The sequence below is a fragment of the Oncorhynchus keta genome, chromosome 28 (assembly GCF_023373465.1).
Source record: "Oncorhynchus keta strain PuntledgeMale-10-30-2019 chromosome 28, Oket_V2, whole genome shotgun sequence".
Classification (NCBI taxonomy): Eukaryota; Metazoa; Chordata; class Actinopteri; order Salmoniformes; family Salmonidae; genus Oncorhynchus; species Oncorhynchus keta.
In genome coordinates, this window is record NC_068448.1 from 43,193,569 (window position 1) to 43,215,523 (window position 21,955).

Below are 21,955 nucleotides of genomic sequence, written 5' to 3' on the forward strand. Positions count from 1 at the left end.
ATCACCCTGAACATACCATCCCCACTGTCAAACATGGTGGTGGCAGCATCATGGTTTGGGCCTGCTTTTCTTCAGCAGGGACAGAGAAGATGGTTAAAATTGATGGGAAGATGGATGGAGCCAAATACAGGACCATTCTGGAAGAAAACCTGATGGAGTCTGCAAAAGACCTGAGACTGGGACGGAGATTTGTCTTCCAACAAGACAATGATCCAAAACATAAAGCAAAATCTATAATGGAATGGTTCAAAAATAAACATATCCAGGTGTTAGAATGGCCAAGTCAAAGTCCAGACCTGAATCCAATCGAGAATCTGTGGAAAGAACTGAAAACTGCTGTTCACAAATGCTCTCCATCCAACCTCACTGAGCTTGAGCTGTTTTGCAAGGAGGAATGGGAAAAAATTTCAGTCTCTCGATGTGCAAAACTGATAGAGACATACCCCAAGCGACTTACAGCTGTAATCGCAGCAAAAGGTGGCGCTACAAAGTATTAACTTAAGGGGGCTGAATAATTTTGCACGCCCAATTTTTCAGTTTTTGATTTGTTAAAAAAGTTTGAAATATCCAATAAATGTTGTTCCGCTTCATGATTGTGTCCCACTTGTTGTTGATTCTTCACAAAAAAATATAGTTTTATATCTTTATGTTTGAAGCCTGAAATGTGGCAAAAGGTCGCAAAGTTCAAGGGGGCCGAATACTTTCGCAAGGCACTGTAGTTAAGAAAACATTTACTAAATAAACTAAAGTAAAAACAAAGGGGGTCAATGTACATATGTAAATAGTCCAGTGGCCATTTGATTAATTGTCTTATAGCTTGGGGGTAGAAGCTGTTAAGGAGACTTTTGTACTTGGCTCTCCGGCACCTCTTGTCGTGCGGCAGCAGAGAAAACAGCCTATGACTTGGGAGTCTTTGGTCCTTCCTCTGACACTGCCTTGTATATAGGTCCTGGATGGCAGGAAGCTTGGCCCCAGTGATGTATTTGGACGTACGCACTACCTTCTGTAGCGCCTTACGGTCGGCTGCAGAGCAGTTGCCATACCAGGCGGTTATACAACCGTTCAGGATGCTCTCGATGGTGCAGCTGTAGAACTTTTTGAGGATCTGGGGACCCATGTCAAATCTTTTCAGTCTCCTGAGGGGATAAAGGTGTTCTCGTGCCCTCTTCATCACTGTCTTGGTGTGTTTGGACCATGACCATATCAATACCAAATAATTTTGGTAAAAAAGTACCAAAGTACCTTACTGTAATAGATTTCCATTGAAGCAAAAAATATATATTTGTTAAACACACATTTTGCTAGGACTGTCTGTGAGCGGTCTGAGTGGGGAGGGGAAAACTAGCTGTTATTGGCAGGGAGGTTTGGAACGCTCTTTCTTATTGGTCTATTAACTCATTTACCATGGTGATGTCACCATTGAAAGCCAAAACTCCTGTATATGCAAACCTACTGATTAGAAGGTCCTGTGTCGATTATATTTTCAACCAGCAACTACCAGGAAATAACACTAATCAAATGTTTTCACACTTTTATAGTGTTAGTTTCATCAGCTGTTGTACTATATGATATAAAACACAGGAAAAACCGAATTTTGACTGACTGGGCCTGTTCATACATAAAACATCCTCCATTCAGGCTGCAAAAAATGTGTCAGTTTCATCCTTAACTCGGTTTAATGGCTCCTGTGTAAAACATATGCAAACTGTCTTAATAAAACACAATTTTTCACCACCATTTTTTTGATTTTCAGACAACTTCCGGATTTTGCATACCAAGGCTGTATTTCAAACACTTAAAATACACACCCTATTGTCACATATACTCCCTCTCCGGCCTCTAGGTCATCAGGCTGCTGATTATGCCGCACAAATGTCACCATTGTCTTGTGTACCTGCGCCTCATAACACTCACCTGGACTCCATCACCTCCTTGATTATCTCCCCTATATCTGTCCCTCCCCTTGGTTCTTTCCTCAGGTGTTATTGACTCTGTTTTCATGTTGGTGCGTTGTTTGTGTGTTGTGTTCATTGTTTCTTTTATTCATTAAAACACTCACTCCCTGAACTTGCTTCCTGACTCTCAGGGCACTCATTATACCTATCCCCTCAGCCCTCAAATGAAGTGGACACTTCTGATGACGTATCATGACGTCTGACGAGTATACACTTGCAGGGCAAGTGGCGAGGGAGGAAGGAATGATTTCTAAAATGGACAGCCCTTGCTGGAAATTTGTCACTGTTCATCCCGGGATGATAGTGTTTTCAGCCAAAGGTAGCTTGTGGGTGCTTTATATGCGCTACAGTCATTTATGATTGCATGTCTACTTAAATTAACTATATAATGATTAATATACGCCCACTGTATGATAGCTAGGAAATGAATTAGCTAACTAATGTTAGCCTGCCTAGCTGGAACTTCTGAAGAGTTATTTTTTATTTCTACAATTTCCAAAAGCTAACCAAACAAAAACGATACTTTTACAAGATGTGTTTGTGCGGCCATGTGCATTAAGAAGCACAATTTCTAATCTTTTTACATTCGTATCTACTTACACTTGTATGCTGATTTATCCATGTTGAGATTTTAAGTTTCGGCTGACTTTTTTTAGCAGATGTACAATCATTGCGAATTGAATTATGGTGCGTTTCAGGCCCCAAAGTGAAAATAATTGTACACTCGCAAACTCGACCAGAAACGAGGGCTGAGGCGAGGGTAAGTGGATGAGGGTGTGTCTTTTAAGAGTTTGAAGCACAGCCCTAGTGAGTGTGTTTACCCCTTCCTGAAAGTGCACCGCAACATCAGGAAGTAGCATTAGCCACCCTAGCATAGTGATGGAAAATAGTATTATTAAGACAGTACACATATTTTACCCGTTTTTTTCCCACGACGAGATCTTAAATCGAGTTAAGAAGGAAACTGATGCTTTTGCAGCCTGAATGGAGGATGTTTTATGTATGAGCCGGTCCATGGAAGATAGAGTGTATTACTGGCTGGGCTGACTGGGTCGGCACCTAGAGGTAATAGGACATCAAGGAAGAACTACGCCCTCTAGGGGTCTCAGCGCTAGAGCAGCACTATCAAATGCAAATCCAGGAGCCAGGTAGACAGCAGAGAATGACGCCTTCGGTAATCTACCCCTTTCATCATGAGATTATGCTGTCACCTGCGTTTGTTTCAGTGGAAAACACATGTAAGAATAAATAATATGAGAGATGAGAGATGTTTCATTCAAATCAGCCTTCCCAGAGTGATAATGCACCTTTTCTTTGTTTGGTCTCTGGGTAGTGGAAGGAGTTTCATAGTGCCGTCTGTATCATGGTTCTATACTGCCATCTAGTGGGTGGAGAGTCCGTGTCATGCGGCTCCATGCTCAAACTCATACCTGGATGACAACAATCTTGTGTTCTGAAAAACAAGTTCAACCAGATATGGGAAATGTTGCACTTAGGCCCTCTTTAGGCGTTTATGCTAATCTGTCCCTGAAATAACATTTGACTTTGCAAGAAAGGCATTTCACTATACTTGTTCATGTCACATTAAAACTTGAAACTTGACATTACACTAATATAGCCTAATTAGCCTGATTTTGAGAGAAATGACAGTGATATTATCTCTTTCATGTATCACTGTCTGGACCAGCAGGGTTGGGTGTGAAACAGGTCCAACCATTACTTTATCGCCAAAACAATTACATTTTCACTCGTTTACATTGCACAGTTTTATAAATTGCCTAGTGTTGAACGTGATTAGCCAAGAGACAGATATTTAAACACAGCCTCACAGACCAAAATTGATTCCCATGGTCTAAATGTGTCAGCTTCCCCAAGTGACAGAATAAAGACATCATCATTAAAAAAGCAGTCATGGAAATCCTTCAAAACATGTTACTACGATTGCCACTGAGTCAGTGACCTCACAACTTGAGAATAGTTTCACCAAACAATGGCAAGACAGAACCATTAAAAGGGAGGGTGTAACCCCACCAACAGTCAGAGGATAATACAAACCAGATCTTGTGGTGGTGTGACACTTGTTTGGGCCTATCAGCCAAAGCTTACAGAGTCACACATATACTCCTTGGATGTCAAATGTAGTCTATTTCATGACTTTTATGGCTCTGTGATCCCTACTAGCAGTTGAAAGAGGTTAGTTACACATCACAAATACTGTAATTACACAAATATAATATAGTTGACAAACATTGCATTATGATATAAAGATTCTATATTTTTGCGGCTGCAGTTTGGTCCAAAAACTCTCTTGAATTAACGCAGCCATCTGAGGACACTGTTTTGTTGTGGTCCCTCTTTCCCTCATACTCCGGCTTCCTCTGTGGCCTTTCAGTGGTTCCACTAGAGGTCGACCGGTTAATCGGCATGGCCGATTAATTAGGGCCGATTTCAAGTTTTCATAACATTTACATTTACATTTAAGTCATTTAGCAGACGCTCTTATCCAGAGCGACTTACAAATTGGTGCATTCACCTTATGACATCCAGTGGGACAGTCACTTTACAATAGTGCATCTAAATCTTTTAAGGGGGGTGAGAAGGATTACTTTATCCTATCCTAGGTATTCCTTAAAGAGGTGGGGTTTCAGGTGTCTCCGGAAGGTGGTGATTGACTCCGCTGTCCTGGCGTCGTGAGGAGTGTGTTCCACCATTGGGGAGCCAGAGCAGCGAACAGTTTTGACTGGGCTGAGCGGGAACTGTACTTCCTCAGTGGTAGGGAGGCGAGCAGGCCAGAGGTGGATGAACGCAGTGCCATTGTTTGGGTGTAGGGCCTGATCAGAGCCTGGAGGTACTGAGGTGCCGTTCCCCTCACAGCTCCGTAGGCAAGCACCATGGTCTTGTAGCGGATGCGAGCTTCAACTGGAAGCCAGTGGAGAGAGCGGAGGAGCGGGGTGACGTGAGAGAACTTGGGAAGGTTGAACACCAGACGGGCTGCGGCGTTCTGGATGAGTTGTAGGGGTTTAATGGCACAGGCAGGGAGCCCAGCCAACAGCGAGTTGCAGTAATCCAGACGGGAGATGACAAGTGCCTGGATTAGGACCTGCGCCGCTTCCTGTGTGAGGCAGGGTCGTACTCTGCGGATGTTGTAGAGCATGAACCTACAGGAACGGGCCACCGCCTTGATGTTAGTTGAGAACGACAGGGTGTTGTCCAGGATCACGCCAAGGTTCTTAGCGCTCTGGGAGGAGGACACAATGGAGTTGTCAACCGTGATGGCGAGATCATGGAACGGGCAGTCCTTCCCCGGGAGGAAGAGCAGCTCCGTCTTGCCGAGGTTCAGCTTGAGGTGGTGATCCGTCATCCACACTGATATGTCTGCCAGACATGCAGAGATGCGATTCGCCACCTGGTCATCAGAAGGAGGAAAGGAGAAGATTAATTGTGTGTCGTCTGCATAGCAATGATAGGAGAGACCATGTGAGGTTATGACAGAGCCAAGTGACTTGGTGTATAGCGAGAATAGGAGAGGGCCTAGAACAGAGCCCTGGGGGACACCAGTGGTGAGAGCGCGTGGTGAGGAGACAGATTCTCGCCACGCCACCTGGTAGGAGCGACCTGTCAGATAGGACGCAATCCAGCGTGGGCCGCGCCGGAGATGCCCAACTCGGAGAGGGGTGGAGAGGAGGATCTGATGGTTCACAGTATCGAAGGCAGCCGATAGGTCTAGAAGGATGAGAGCAGAGGAGAGAGAGTTAGCTTTAGCAGTGCGGAGCGCTCCGTGATACAGAGAAGAGCAGTCTCAGTTGAATGACTAGTCTTGAAACCTGACTGATTTGGATCAAGAAGGTCATTCTGAGAGAGATAGCGGGAGAGCTGGCCAAGGACGGCACGTTCAAGAGTTTTGGAGAGAAAAGAAAGAAGGGATACTGGTCTGTAGTTGTTGACATCGGAGGGATCGAGTGTAGGTTTTTTCAGAAGGGTGCAACTCTCGCTCTCTTGAAGACGGAAGGGACGTAGCCAGCGGTCAGGGATGAGTTGATGAGCGAGGTGAGGTAAGGGAGAAGGTCTCCGGAAATGGTCTGGAGAAGAGAGGAGGGATAGGGTCGAGCGGGCAGGTTGTTGGGCGGCCGGCCGTCACAAGACGCAAGATTTCATCTGGAGAGAGAGGGGAGAAAGAGATCAGAGCACAGGGTAGGGCAGTGTGAGCAGAACCAGCGGTGTCGTTTGACTTAGCAAACGAGGATCGGATGTCGTCGACCTTCTTTTCAAAATGGTTGACGAAGTCATCTGCAGAGAGGGAGGAGGGGGGAGGGGGAGGAGGATTCAGGAGGGAGGAGAAGGTGGCAAAGAGCTTCCTAGGGTTAGAGGCAGATGCTTGGAATTTAGAGTGGTAGAAAGTGGCTTTAGCAGCAGAGACAGAGATAACAATCGGTAATCTGCATTTTTGGACGCCAAATATGGCCGATTACATTGTAATCCACGAGGAGACTGCGTGGCAGGCTGACCACCTGTTACGCGAGTGCAGCGAGGAGCCAAGGTAAGTTGCGAGCTTGCATTAAACGTATCTTATAAAAAACAATAAATCTTAACATAATCACCAATTAACTACACATGGTTGATGATATTGCTAGTTTAACTAGCTTGTCCTGCGTTGCATGTAATCATTGCGGTGCCTGTTAATTTAGCACAAACCATAAACATCAATGTCTTTCTTAAAATCAATACACAAGTATATATTTTTAAACCTGCATATTTAGTTAAAAGAAATTAATGTTAGCAGGCAATAATAACTAGGGAAATTGTGTCACTTCACTTGTGTTCCAGTGCAAGCAGAGTCAGGGTATATGCAGCAGTTTGGGCCGCCTGGCTCGTTGCGAATCGTGTGAAGACCATTTCTTCCTAACAAAGACCGTAATTAATTTTCCAGATTTGTACATAATTATGACATAACATTGAAGGATGTGCAATGTAACAGCAATATTTAGACAAATTGTTGCCACCCGTTCGATAAAATACGGAACAGTTCCGTATTTCCCTGAAATAATAAACTTTTTGTTTTCTAAATTATAGTTTCCGGATATGACCATATTAATGACCTAAGGCTCGTATTTCTGTATGTTTATTATATTATAATTAAGTCTATGATTTGATATTTGATAGAGCAGTCTGGTCTGAGCCGTGGTAGGCAGCAGCAGGCTCGTAAACATTCATTCAAACAGCACTTTCCTGCGTTTGCCAGCAGCTCTTCGCAATGCTTGAAGCACAGCGCTGTTTACGACTTCAAGCCTATCAACTCCCGAGATTAGGCTGGCAATACTGTAGTGCCTATAAAAACATCCAATATGGAATATTGGGAATATTGAAGACTCATGTTAAAAGGAACAACCAGCTTTCATGTTTTGAGCAAGGAACTTAAACGTTAGCTTTTTTACATGGCACATATTGCACTTTTACTTTCTTCTCCTACACTGTGTTTTTGCATTATTTAAACCAAATTGAACATGTTTCATTATTTATTTGAGACTGATTTTATTTATGTATTATATTAAGTTAAAATACAAGTGTTCATTCAGTATTGTTGTAATTGTCATTATTACAAATATATATACATATACGGTGTGTGTGTGTGTGTGTGTATATATATATATATATATATTGTTTTTTAAAATCGTCCGATTAATCGGTATCGGCTTTTTTTGGTCCTCCAATAATCTGTATCGCCATTGAAAATTCATAGTCAGTCGACCTCTAGTTTCCACTGACTGACCACAACTCCCCCAACGCAGTCCTCCTCTGAACTTTCAAAATAAGCAACAGCATTATGAAATTTGCCAACACCCTGATGGTCAAATGACAGACTTCATCATGGGCTGATTCTACTCATTAACACTGCTGTGGCCCCAACAAGCCTGTAACGCCCTAGAGACTTCTGCCTTCAACTGCCCCATCCAACTGGCCCTATTATTAATGGAAATTAGACAGAGTATAGTTTAAAATTATTTTTTCCCCCTTGATGTTCAGACACAGGATTTGGTTTGGATGTTTATGTTCCTCAACTTCCTAACTTTACTCTTCACTGAACGGGGGTGGGGGGTGGGAGGTCTCTTGTTTAGAGGGAGATGGTGTTTGAGAAATAGAAAGACAGAGAGAGATAATTACATCCCTCCCTGCCAGCACTGAGAAACAACAATCCCACAGCACAGCTGTAACTAGTTACTGTATGTTACCACCACGCCCATGAGGCCAAATACAACTTTATTTATGAATAGTAAATCAACGACCCAGAACTGCCTCTGTAACCAGGCAATCAATGCAAGTAAATGTCAGAATTAAAAAAATGTCAGGACAGGCCGGATGGAACAGAACATTTGTCGGTAAACTTTCCAAATGTCAGCAAAACACAATACGCTGACAAGGTGGGATCTTTCTTTGTCTGTAAAATACATTTTGCGAGGAATGGCAATTGAAAATCCTTCATGCGCAAATATTATTAATAATAATAACCATCATATGGAAGTAAACTTGAAGTCACGTAATTATATATTTTGACAGGTAGCCCAGCGGTTATTAAGCGCATTGGGTTAGTAACCGAAAAATCACTGGTTAGAATCCCCTAGCCAGAGAGCTGAAAAGAATCTGCGGAAGACACATTTTGGATTAATGCATTCAGTTGTGCAACTGACAAGGTAGGCTCTCCCCTTTCCTCCTCCCACTACGACTTTGAAAAGCATGCAGTTTATGAAGGGATGTATCGAAAGTATTGTTTAATCTAGTCCAGGGCAGGGTCATGTAATTTGTAATTGATGAAATTTCTAAATTTCTAAATCGATGTGTTTGCCTGATGCCGCCCCTCATCTCTGATTTACTGTGGTCTCAATCAAATGATCCATAGCCTATAGCAGGGGCACAACTTTGGTTTTAGAAGTGGGTGGGACATAATTTTTTTATCCAGTCAGATGAACACTGCGAACAGCCTACCAGACCGCTCGGAGGCGTCCGCACGATCCTAAAGCACACCGTCGCCTTGTTTTGTATCACATTCCAAAGATAAATCTTGGGAGGGACAAAAATACCATTTTGGAATGTCGGGGGGTCATGTCCCCCCCGTCCCCAATGAAAGTTGCGCCCCTGGCCGTATAGGCTTTGACGTTCATGCACGGAGAAGCACAGAGCAAAGTTATACTTCTAAAATAGCTGCTGGGATGGTCTAAATAAAACTAGGCTGCATTACACACGGCAATGAATTTTCACTCAGAATTTTCTAACTCCTGCATCATTTTGTCACAGGATTATTTGGTCTGGTTGCTGTGGCATTCCCGGTTACCACGACAATGGAAGTTGCATCAGTTTCAGATATTTTTTTTCATGTGTGTGTGACAAGTAAAGTGACAGTCGCAGCAACAGTTTAGACATTCCATAAATTAAATGTAATTTTGCATGGATTGCCATCATACCTTGTCTGTAGACATCATACAGGGTAAGGAAAGCAATATGTACTTCTGTAATTTGGATGAACTATCCCTTTAAACTACAGATGAAATCAATGATGAACTTCACAGGGTGATGAAAGTGCAGCATGATGCTCATTTCCAATAAATATTAAGGGTCTTGTGGTGACATGGTCGATGCTTGGCTGCCTTTTGATAAATCAAAATAGTATCGCTTTTTTTGTCAATAATAATCATCATGCAAGCAAGCCTACCCTCACTGTATCTGCCAGCTGGGAACATTCACTATATATATATATATATATATATATATATATATATATATACACACACACACATTTTGTTTTACAAAACCCATCAGTCAAGTTGAAAATGACCCATTTAACTTTTTTTTTTGTACAAGAGCATTTAAGTGCAAGTTATCTTTATATGCACTACGTCATTACGCAAAGCCTTTAATCGGCAACAAGTCAATTTGATGGTGGGAAAATGTGCATATTTTTTTGCCAGCTTTAGAAAATTCACATGAAATATTTGCCAATTGGATGGAAACCTAGCTTGTGGCTGGTTTCATGACAATGGGCTGGGTTCTGTTGCAAGATGTGAAAATTGCCCAAAGTCTGAATGGTGAATTACATTGTTCGACAAATATTGATGAAACAAAACAAAAAAACATTAAAATACTGGACTGAGAGAGCATTTTAAAGTTTATTTAGGAGAAATCAAGTACAAAAAAAGTGACATTTTCTTTTGAAAAAAATAAGACAAAAATAAAGTAAATAAAAGGTGAACAAAAAGTAAAAGGCAATGTAGTTTCCCATGTGAAGCCACAGAGTTAGTCTAGTTCCTGTGACTTGTCGTCTAGAGGCACAAGCAGTCAAATACCAATTAAATAACATTGGAACATTAAACCCCAACATATCACTGAGAGACAACTCATGATAAGCCCTTACAGTTCCACTGCAGTATAGAAACAGACTCAAAACATGCAGCAGTAATGTCACCCTGACATTATCTTTATACTGAACAAAAATATAAATGCAACAATTTAATTTGATATGAGGAAATCAGAATTTGGCCCTAATCTATGGATTTTACATGACTGGGAATACAGATATGAATCTAGCCTGCGGCTGGTTTCATGGCAATTCCATAACCCCACCGCCACCATGGGGCAATCTGTTCACAACATTGACAGCAAACCATCCACATGACGCCATAGACGTGGTTTGCGGATGTGAGGCCGGTTGGGCATACTACCAAATTCTCTAAATTAACATTAAATTCTCTGGCAACAGCTCTGGTGGAAATTCCTGCAGTCAACATGCTAATTGCACACTCCCCCAAAACTTGAGACATCTGTGGCATTGTGTTGTGGGACAAAACAGCACATTTTAGAGCAGCCTTTTGTCCTCAGCACAAGGTGCACCTGTGTAATGATCATGCTGTTTAAACAGATTATTGATATTGCACACCTGTCAAGTGGATGGATTATCTTGTCAAATGACAAATGCTCACTAACAGGGATGTAACAAATTTGAGAGAAATTTTCTGCGTATGGAAAGTCCGGGATCTTTTATTTCAGCTCATGAAACATGGGACCAACACTTACCATGTTGCATTTATAATTTTATTCAGTGTACATTTAGATGGAGCAATTAGTGTTAAGTGCCTTGCTCAAGGGCACATACAGATTTTTGACCTTGTCGGCTCTGGGATTCGAACCAGCGACTTTTCGGTTACTGGCCCAATACGCTTAACTGCTCGGCTACTTGCCGCCCCCTTTATGCCAAGAGAGCCTTATTCATAGAATGACAAGTGTGTTCCTGCACTTATCACACCTCAGACAACTCTGGAGAAAAAAAAAAATCAACTTTTTAGATAGATAAAAATGCATCGTTAGAGTATAATGAATATCCAATGGCTGGATATACAGTATAAAGTTTTTAAAAATGTATAGGATCTTTACGCGCCGCGCAATGATAGTCTTTACAAATTAAAGAAAAACAGAATATAATAGTTCGTAGTAATTCTTAAACAGTGTGTAGAATATTGGATGCAAGTACATAATTCTCAAAAGAGCTGAGAGATGACTAAAACAATGTCAACGTACTATAACATAGTGTTAACCCATAGATTTACTAAATTAAATGGAAATAATTTCAGAAAAGTCATACAACTGTATTAATCTGTATAACCTGCACCTTCAGTACATTAGATGTTCTAGAGTGGTACTACCCTGGATTCTGTTGTTTTTTTAAATTATTTTTTTAAAACTCCCTTACAGTTTATGCTACATGAAGGAAACACCCCAAATTGAAGAGAAGCTATCCTCAATCCACAAATCTTACCAGCTCTTACTTGAAACATAAAATGGAGTTGGGTAGTAATGGTGGAATGTTCATGCCATTGTCTCAAGACAAGCATGAGCAAGGGTTTTGTTCAAGGCCAGCCATGATACATGTGTGTGAAGTCACCAGGATTTTCGGTTTTAGAGTTAATAAACCACTACACTTTCAAAAATAAAGAGTTGAGTAGAAATCCTCATTACTAGTCAATCTAACAAAAGTTAGTCAATTTGATAGCATTCAAAGTTCAAATGGAAGTTGAACTGAAACTAAACAGATTAGAGTAAATAAAATCATGACTAAATGGCATGGTGAAGATAGGACTGTTCTATCTAGGAGTTGACTACAGATGTTCAATGTTTACTGTATTCAGTCATAGCATCCAGTAACACAGAATAACAATGCAATCGAGCCTATTATACTGCAGCCAGGCAGCCTTGCCAGAGGCTGCGTTTTGTAGATGGATGCGTGTGTATGTATATATTCTAATGAAAACCAGATACAAAAAATATATTTAGTACGACTGTACCAGCAGTGAATATTTCTAAAACGGTTACTGACAAAAATAAATTCTGATGGTAAATAGTATAGAATAACAAGGCTTATAATAGATACCAGCTATTTGAAACATGCATCTCGGTAAGCAGAATACTATCCTTATTACCAACTGTATCTATGAAATTAACCACAGTGAGTATTACGAGAACAAAAAGGATCAAAACAAAATGTAAAGTCCACAAATAAGAAAGTGAGTCCAGTTCAGAATAGTGGGAGAGAAAAAGAGAAACATTCAGACCGGAGGGAGGCTTAATTGCATTACCACAGTTAGTACTGTAAAACATTTTTTTAAAGTATTAATAATCCCCCCCTGCAAAAAAATGGCATGCTCCAAATGAAACAGGTATGCCGTTACCCCTACCTCAATCTAACACATAATAGTGCAAATCAGAGCCGGCCTTCCTTTCCAAGAAAAAAAACACTCAAACACAGGGTTACAGGGTGAGTGGAGAGTTAAAGGAGATGGCAGGAGGATGGAGACAGAAGAGGGGCTAACCAAACTATGGCTTTTTGTTTGAAGTGGCAGGTGAGTTCTTTGGCTAATAAAGAAGGCATGAGGGAGTTAAGACAGAACACCTTCTCAAAGGCTTACATTATTTGATCGTTTTGGGAACCTCTGTCAGGGTTAAGTCTTTAAAATGTTTTTTTTTTTATTGTTATTATCAATAGAAGAACTCAAAGATGACATCAGCGCTGACTAATACTGGTCCTAGAGGGCTCCTCAAATTGATATTTCTGCCTTCAAAAATGAAGAATTTACACACTTGGACTCAATCCAAAACTGAACAAATCCTCCCAGATCAGAGTCAGTAATTTAATAGGAGCAGAAGCCACCCCCCAGGTCCGTAAAAAGACAGTCTTGGTGTACAATACAGTATTTAAACTGATCGTCTTGTTTAGCATGGTTGTCACAGTTGTTCTGAGCTCAGGGATGTCAAGCTTGACAATGAATGGTATAGGGAGGTCAATCTGTGCCCTTATCTGATGCCACAGACAAAAGAAGTGATTGTGTTTCACCACTCAACAATGAGGGAGGCTCAGCCCATCTTTCAGGAGTTGGCCTCTGGACTGTGGGGGCCTCCCCCTGGCCCCTTGGCCTTGATCTGGAGCCAGGTCTTCCCCAAGGCCTTGGCAAAGTGGTCATCCACAGAGCCTGTGATGGACACAGAGTTGGAGATGGGTTCGGGCTCCTTGTAGTTCTTCCCCAGGCTGCGGCGGAAGTGCTCTTCGATCACAGGGTCGACGGCAGTGTTAGCTGGGATTACAGAATAGAGGTGAGTAATTACAGCTCCTGAATTGAGCTCAGCTATTTATGAGTATTGAGAAAAGTCTAAATTCCAAGTGTGGTATGGTAACAATGGTGCAGATGTCCAATTTATGCACAGAGATTTACCAGTAGGGTAATGTGGTGCTAAGGATTTACCATTGGCCTTCCTCTGATCGATGGGTGGGCTGGGACTGTGAGACTTGTGGCAATGAGACCGGTAGCAATTGCGATTGCTTGCAGGAGCACAGGTGATCACAGAGGGACGATTCTATAAGAGATAAATACACACAAATTAAGAGACTGTAGGCAAGACGCAACTGACGAATGCATGACAGTATTTCTTATTTGTCAGAATAACCTGTGGTCTGTCCACAGGGCCAGGCATGGCAGGCCTCTCTGCGCCACCCAGTCCAGATTCCAGGCTGTTTTTAGTCAGAGCCAGGGGCTGGTCCAAGCCATAGGAGGGGATGGAGGCATACAAGTGGTTGTCATGGAGACAATTGGAGGAGGAAGTGATGTGCTCCACAGGGCTGTGTCCGAGGCTCCAAGGATCGCTGCGGTTGTCTCCACCGGCAGGCCGTCCCCTTGTTAAAGGACGCACAAGTGGCAGATTACCCCTGACAGCCTTACACAGCCCACCAACTGCACAGACTATTCATAGGCCACTTTCAAAATCAATCTCACTTTGATGTCAGGAGATTGGGCCATGCAGCCTGTAGCTTAATGAGGATTCCGTGCTAGATTGTTCAAAAACCAGCCGTGTTTACTTATGACACATTTAACCACATGCACACTCCTGTGTGCAATCCTCTGATAGATGTATCTAAGTCCATTCATGCCGATAAATGTTTGGATACAAGTAACATTTAAATATTGTCATAAAACAAACATCTAAAAAATATGTAAGATTGCACTTACAGTTGAGCAGCAAACAGTCTGCTCATTTTGGTCATGTGGTCATTGTCACAGTCAATGCGGTCATCCACTTGCTCCTCACCATACTTCCTTTTGCTGGAGCAGATGGGGGGAGGACCGGTCCTCATGTTGGTCATTGCAGAGGGCAGCGAGGGAATCCTGGACTCACCTGTAAGAGAAGATTCAGCTGTAGAGAACAGTCCCCGTTTATACATTTAATGTAAACCAGGGTGATCATGTCTCAATGATTTAGAACGTTTTTAAACTAAATCAGTAACAATAGGAGGTGGTTTGAGCCATCCTCCCCCCACGTGATCTAGTTACCTGCTGTGACTATTACCTGAAAAGTGGGGACTAATGTTAGAGGTGGGGCTGCAGGTGCCTAGTGGTTAGAGCATTGGGCCAGTAACCGAAAGGTTGCTGGATCGAATCCGAGCTGACAAGGTTAAAACTAAACTAAATCTGGCCTTCAGCCCCTGAACATGGCAGTTAACCCACAGTAGCCCGTAATTGTCACTAAGAATTTGTTCTTAACTGACCTGTCTAGTTAAACAAAAGGTTTAGCGTTACTTTTTATGTCAATCCTTGCAGCCACAATGACTGGAGCCACAATGAGTGGTTAAAAAAGTGGCACGGTGTAATTGATCAATACATTACAATTGTTAGCTAACGTTACCCACGGTTGGTTTGTCAAAACATAATATGGCACATAGCTAGCCAGCTATGTGAACTACGAGGGCTAGCTAGTTAGCGAACAACTAGTACTAGCTTGTTACGCCAATAACACACGTATGGAAAAATAGTAAATTATTGTCCCTTACCTTCGTAGTGTAGTCTCCCGATATTGTTGTTCATTTTGTCCAGGAACTGATAGTTCAACAGGTCCATTCTCGTGTAAAGCATTTACGCGTACAGGCTACTTGCTAACATCAAAGTTAGCAAAATAGCAGCTGGTTAACTAGTTGGGGTGCGTCCTAGAATATAAGAAATATAACATTAGTTAGCTAACGTTAAATAACATTATAGGTACCTAGCTAGTTAGCTAATGGTTTAGCAACCTCTGACAACGAACGATAGCTAATCAGTGTGTCCCTGTCAAGTGGCCCACTTTGCCTGTAAACATTGGACACGTTAGCTGGCAAGGCGAACTAATTACATCGCTAGCAACGCTGGTTAACTAGCTAACTAAACTGTAAGCGGATTAGCTACTGTAGCTACGCTGGTTAGCTGCCGAGCTAAGAAGATTTAAACTTACACTTCGTTCGAGTAAAGAGGTCCAGATCAGATGACCGATAGTCAAAACGAGCTGTGGATCAACTTGACGAAAATCAGTTCATCGTCGCTATTCAAAATGTTTCACAAACACAGTTCAGACAAGGTACGTTGCGCCACATTCCAGCTTAGCTAAACAGTGTGGCTGCTTTGCTAACCTACCTAGCTAGCGAGCCAACTAAGTCCGATGATTCATAGCAGCTCTCCTTCTTCTTTTGTATTATGGGGCACCGCAAACAAATGTTATCGGTGAATGCCGCCACCTACGGTGTTGGCTGTGCATCAGTTTACTAATATCATCCTACTTTTCTGTTGTATGAATGCGGGAAAAACAACCTTATTGAATGAAGCATGTTATTCCCATCACTCTCTATTGGCCTCGGCCTTTACTCACCGGGACCCATCTTCCCCTACTAATCTATTCACTGCCTCAGCATAGGACAACTGGCAACCTCAACCTGCCTTTCTGGTGCTGACACCATGGGTATCCCTACAGTTTACACACATCATATCTTCTCTCCCATGACCCACTCAATTTATGGTGCTTTTAAAACAACTGGGAATTCAGAAAGAAAACAAGGTTAAATTATGTCAGTGATCTTCAAGTCAGAAAGTCAGAGCTCTAGAAAGATGGCAAAGTTTTCCACTTGGAATTCTGAGTTGGATCACCAGTCGGATCTTGTTTCTTGTTTTTTTTTCCAGAGTTCCCAATTCCCAATCCTCACTGAAGTTGGGAGTCATAGATTTCCAGTTGTTTTGAACCCTGAACACAAAAATCTCAGACTTCCGACTTCAGAGCTTGCAAGACAACAGGGAACTCGGGGGGGGGAAAGTATCTCCGACTGGGAAAAATATTTTTGAACGGTCATCCAACTCGGAATTCCAAGTAGGCATCTTTCTAGAGCCCCGACATTCTGACCAAAAGATCACTGACATAATTTAACCTGATTTTTTTCTGAATTCCCAGTTGTTTTGAAAGTACCAATACAGATGGAGGACTTTGACATGCATGACATTTGTAAAATCTTCAACAACACTTGAAGCACATAGAATATAAATAACTTTTTTTCTGAGAGATTGGTTTGGTTGTGGCATTCAGATTATTCAATAAGCCTAGTATTTTTGAGTTTTGACCCTTGGGGGGCCTCAGAGAGCTTTCTGCAGTGTTGGTAGTAGTAAACTACATGTAGCTCAAATAGTAATTTATCTACATTTTGCAGTAGCTTGGTTGTAGTTGAACTGAATAAAAATGTTGGTAGTGTTTTCAATAGTTAATAGCTTTTTTTGCCACGTAGCGGTGTAACTAACTACTGGATCTACACACTACTTTTTTGCAAAAATCAAATAAATATAGCTCTCAGTACCACAAGGATGACGCAAGTGAAGTTTAGTTCTGTAGGTTGGATGCAGCAGGTAATCATTCTTAAAGTCATTAGGGCTAGGTGTCCTGTCAGCGGGACACCTGCCGGCAACTTCCGGTGAAGTTGGAGGGCGTGCAATTAAAATAAATAATCATACAAATTATGAATATTAAACATCTAGATACATACAAGTGTCTTGTATCGGTTAAAGGCTTAAATTCTTGTTAATCTAACTGCATTGTCCGATTTATAATAGGCTTTACAGCGAAAGCATGCTATTTTTCGATGACGGCGCCCCACATCAAGATATTTTTCAACCAGCACAGGCTTCGTGAAATCACAAATAGCGATAAAATATTCACTTACTTTTTGAAAATCGTCCTCTGATTTGCAATCCCAAGGGTCCCAGCTACAACATGCATGGTTGTTTTGTATCCCAAAAATTATGTTTAGTTGGCGCCATCGATTTGAGTAATCCACTCATTCAACATGCATAGAAAGGAATCTAAAAAGCTACCACTAAACTTTGTTAAAACAGGTCAAAATACATTTCTATATAATCCTCAGGTACCCTAAAATGTCATTAAACTATAATATTTTATACGGAAAGAAGTATGTTCAATAGAAAAGCTAAACTAACAAGTGTGCGTCCTCTTCGTCGCGCGCCACCAGACTTATTTCCAACTCTGACTCCCTGTACCAAAACTCTAAATTCTTCCTCATTTGGGAAGAAACAAGCCAGAAACCTTGAACAAAGACTGTTGACATCTATTGGAAGCCATAGGAATTGGAATCTGGGAGCTGGAATTGCATCGGACCCATAGCTTTCCATTGAAAGAGCGTGGGCTCTCTTCTTTGGATTTTTTGGCTACCATATCGATTGTGTAATAGTCTCAGACATTATTTTAACTTTTCTATGAACTTCAGTGTTTTCTATCCAATGGTACCAATTCTATGCATATCCAGTAACAGGCAGTTTACTTTGGGCACATCAGTCAGACAGGAAGTGGAGAAAAATAGACCCTAGCCTGAAGAAGTTGTGCTGAGTTTAAATATAAATATTTATAAATATAGTGCCTTCAGAAAGTATTCACACCCCTTGACTTTTTCCCCATTTTGTTGTGTTACAGCCTGATTGAAATTGTATTACTATTTTTTTTATTCACTGGCCTACATACACTACCCCATAATGTCAACGTGGAATTGTGTTTTTCAAAAATGTAAAACATTTATTTTTAAAAATGAAAAACTGAAATGTCTTGAGTCAATAAGCATTCAACCCCTTTGCTATGGCAAGCCTAAATAAGTTCAGGAGTAAGAATGTACTTAACAAGTCACATACAGTGCCTTGCGAAAGTCTTCGGCCCCCTTGAACTTTGCGACCTTTTGCCACATTTCAGGCTTCAAACATAAAGATATAAAACTGTATTTTTTTGTGAAGAATCAACAACAAGTGGGACACAATCATGAAGTGGAACGACATTTATTGGATATTTCAAACTTTTTTAACAAATCAAAAACTGAAAAATTGGGCGTGCAAAATTATTCAGCCCCCTTAAGTTAATACTTTGTAGCGCCACCTTTTGCTGCGATTACAGCTGTAAGTCGCTTGGGATATGTCTCTATCAGTTTTGCACATCGAGAGACTGACATTTTTTCCCATTCCTCCTTGCAAAACAGCTCAAGCTCAGTGAGGTTGGATGGAGAGCATTTGTGAACAGTAGTTTTCAGTTCTTTCCACAGATTCTCGATTGGATTCAGGTCTGGACTTTGACTTGGCCATTCTAACACCTGGATATGTTTATTTTTGAACATTGTAGATTTTGCTTTATGTTTTGGATCATTGTCTTGTTGGAAGACAAATCTCCGTCCCAGTCTCAGGTCTTTTGCAGACTCCATCAGGTTTTCTTCCAGAATGGTCCTGTATTTGGCTCCATCTATCTTCCCATCAATTTTAACCATCTTCCCTGTCCCTGCTGAAGAAAAGCAGGCCCAAACCATGATGCTGCCACCACCATGTTTGACAGTGGGGATGGTGTGTTCAGGGTGATTAGCTGTGTTGCTTTTACGCCAAACATAACGTTCAATTTTGGTTTCATCTGACCAGAGCACCTTCTTCCACATGTTTGGTGTGTCTCCCAGGTGGCTTGTGGCAAACTTTAAACAACACTTTTTATGGATATCTTTAAGAAATGACTTTCTTCTTGCCACTCTTCCATAAAGGCCAGATTTGTGCAATATACGACTGATTGTTGTCCTATGGACAGAGTCTCCCACCTCAGCTGTAGATCTCTGCAGTTCATCCAGAGTGATCATGGGCCTCTTGGCTTCATCTCTGATCAGTCTTCTCCTTGTATGAGCTGAAAGTTTAGAGGGACGGCCAGGTCTTGGTAGATTTGCAGTGGTCTGATACTCCTTCCATTTCAATATTATCGCTTGCACAGTGCTCCTTGGAATGGTTAAAGCTTGGGAAATATTTTTGTATCCAAATCCGGCTTTAAACTTCTTCACAACAGTATCTCGGACCTGCCTGGTGTGTTCCTTGTTCTTCATGATGCTCTCTGCGCTTTTAACGGACCTCTGAGACTATCACAGTGCAGGTGCATTTATATGGAGACTTGATTACACACAGGTGGATTGTATTTATCATCATTAGTCATTTAGGTCAACATTGGATCATTCAGAGATCCTCACTGAACTTCTGGAGAGAGTTTGCTGCACTGAAAGTAAAGGGGCTGAATAATTTTGCACGCCCAATTTTTCAGTTTTTGATTTGTTAAAAAGGTTTGAAATATCCAATAAATGTCGTTCCACTTCATGATTGTGTCCCACTTGTTGTTGATTCTTCACAAAATAATACAGTTTTATATCTTTATGTTTGAAGCCTGAAATGTGGCAAAAGGTCGCAAAGTTCAAGGGGGCCGAATACTTTCGCAAGGCACTGTAATAATGTGCATGGACTCACTCTGTGTACAATAATAGTGTTTGACATGATTTTTGAATGATTACCTCATCTCTGTACTCCAGACGAGCTTAAATGCCATTACAACTCTCCTTCCGTTGCCTCCAACTGCTCTTAAATGCAAGTAAAACTAAATGCATGCTCTTCAACCGATCGCTGCCCACACCTACCTGCCCGTCTAGCATCACTACTCTGGACGGTTCTGACTTAGAATATGTGGACAACTACAAATACCTAGGTGTCTGGTTAGACTGTATACTCTCCTTCCAGACTCAAATTAAGCATCTCCACTCCAAAATTAAATCTAGAATCAGCTTCCTATTTCGCAAAAAAAGCATCCTTCACTCATGCTGTCAAACATACCCTTGTAAAACTGACTATCCTACCGATCCTTGTCTTCGGCAATGTAATTTACAAAATAGCCTCCAACCCTCTAGTTAGCAAATTGGATGCAGTCTATCACACTGCCATCCATTTGGTCAACATATACTACCCCCATTTATATTTATATTTTTGCTCCTTTGCACCCCAGTATCTCTACTTGCACATTCATCTTCTGCACATCTATCACGCCAGTGTTTAATTGCTAAATTGTGATTATTTCGCCACTACGGCATATTTATTGCCTTACCTCCCTAATCTTGCTTCATTTGCACACACTGTACATAGACCTTTCTATTGTGTCATTGACTGTATGTTTGTTTATTCCATGTGCAACTCTGTGTTGTTTGTGTCAGAGTGCTTTGCTTTTTCTTGGCCAGGTCGCAGTTGTAAATGAGAACTTCCTCTTAACTGGCCTACCTGATTAACTAACGGTGAAAAAAATATATACATACATGTATCAGGTTTGAAGGTAAGACCCAAATGCAGACTGTGTGGAAGTAACAATGTTTATTACAGCAACAGGGGCAGGCAAACGACAGGTCAAGTCAGGCAGGGGTTGATTATCCAGAGTAGTGGGGCAAAGGTACAGGACAGCAGGCAGGCTCAGGGTCAGGTCAGGCAGAGGTCGGTAATCCAGAGTAGTGGGGCAAAAGTATAGGACGGCAGGCGGGTTTAGAGTCAGGGCAGGCAGGAATGGTCAAAACTGTGAAAAACAGAAAACAGGCACAATAAACAAGACAGGAGCAGGTGGAAAACCATTGGTAGATTTGAAGAACAAAATGAACTGGCAACAGACAAACAGAGAACACAGGTATAAATATACAGGGTGATAATGGGGAAGATGGGTGACACCTGGAGGGGGGTGAAGACAATCACAAGGACAGGTGAAACAGATCAGGGCGTGACAAATATCTGTAAGATCCCTCAGTCGAGTAGGGAATTTCAAACACAGATTTAACCTCAAAGATCAGGGAGGTTTTGCAATGCCTTCCAAAAAAGAGAGCCATTTGGTAGATGGGAACAAATAAAAAAGCAGACATTGAATATCCCTTTGAGCATGGTGAAGTTATTAATTACACTTTGGATGGTGTATCAATACACCCAGCCACTACAAAGATAATGTTGTCCTTCCTTACTCAGTTATCAGAGAGGAAGGAAACCAATCAGGGAGTTCACCATGAGTTCACCAGAGTTACCTCTGCTGTTTGTGAGAAAACTGAGGATGGGGATCAACAACATTGTAGTTACACAATATGAACCTAATTGACAGAGTGAAAAGAAGAAAGCTTATAACGAATACAAATATAGCAACATGTGCATCTTGTTTGCAACAAGGCACTAAAGTAATAATGCAAAAAATGTTGCAAAGCAATACACTTTTTGTCCTGAATACAAAGTGGTAGGTTTGGTGCAAATCCAATACAACACATTACTGAGTACCACTCTCCATATTTTCAAGCATAGTGGTGGCTACATCAAGTTATG

The 21,955-nt window shown here is 41.5% G+C and overlaps 1 protein-coding gene across 2 annotated transcripts; it reads right to left on the bottom strand.

Moving 5' to 3' along the window:
* Positions 1-10,092: 10,092 nt before the first annotated feature.
* Positions 10,093-15,968, bottom strand: LOC118361395 (transcription cofactor vestigial-like protein 4). 2 transcript variants are annotated; one of them, XM_035741285.2, is made up of 6 exons: positions 15,747-15,968; positions 15,313-15,465; positions 14,495-14,678; positions 13,935-14,160; positions 13,733-13,844; positions 10,093-13,564 (listed from the first exon to the last, which is right to left on the bottom strand). In XM_035741285.2, exons 2-6 carry the CDS (start codon positions 15,392-15,394, stop codon positions 13,359-13,361), a joined length of 810 nt encoding a protein of 269 aa, XP_035597178.2. In that variant the 5' UTR covers positions 15,395-15,465; positions 15,747-15,968; the 3' UTR covers positions 10,093-13,358. The 2 variants fall into 2 exon arrangements, with proteins under 2 accessions (XP_035597178.2, XP_035597179.2); XM_035741286.2 differs by having other exon boundaries at positions 14,495-14,660; positions 15,747-15,966.
* Positions 15,969-21,955: the final 5,987 nt, after the last annotated feature.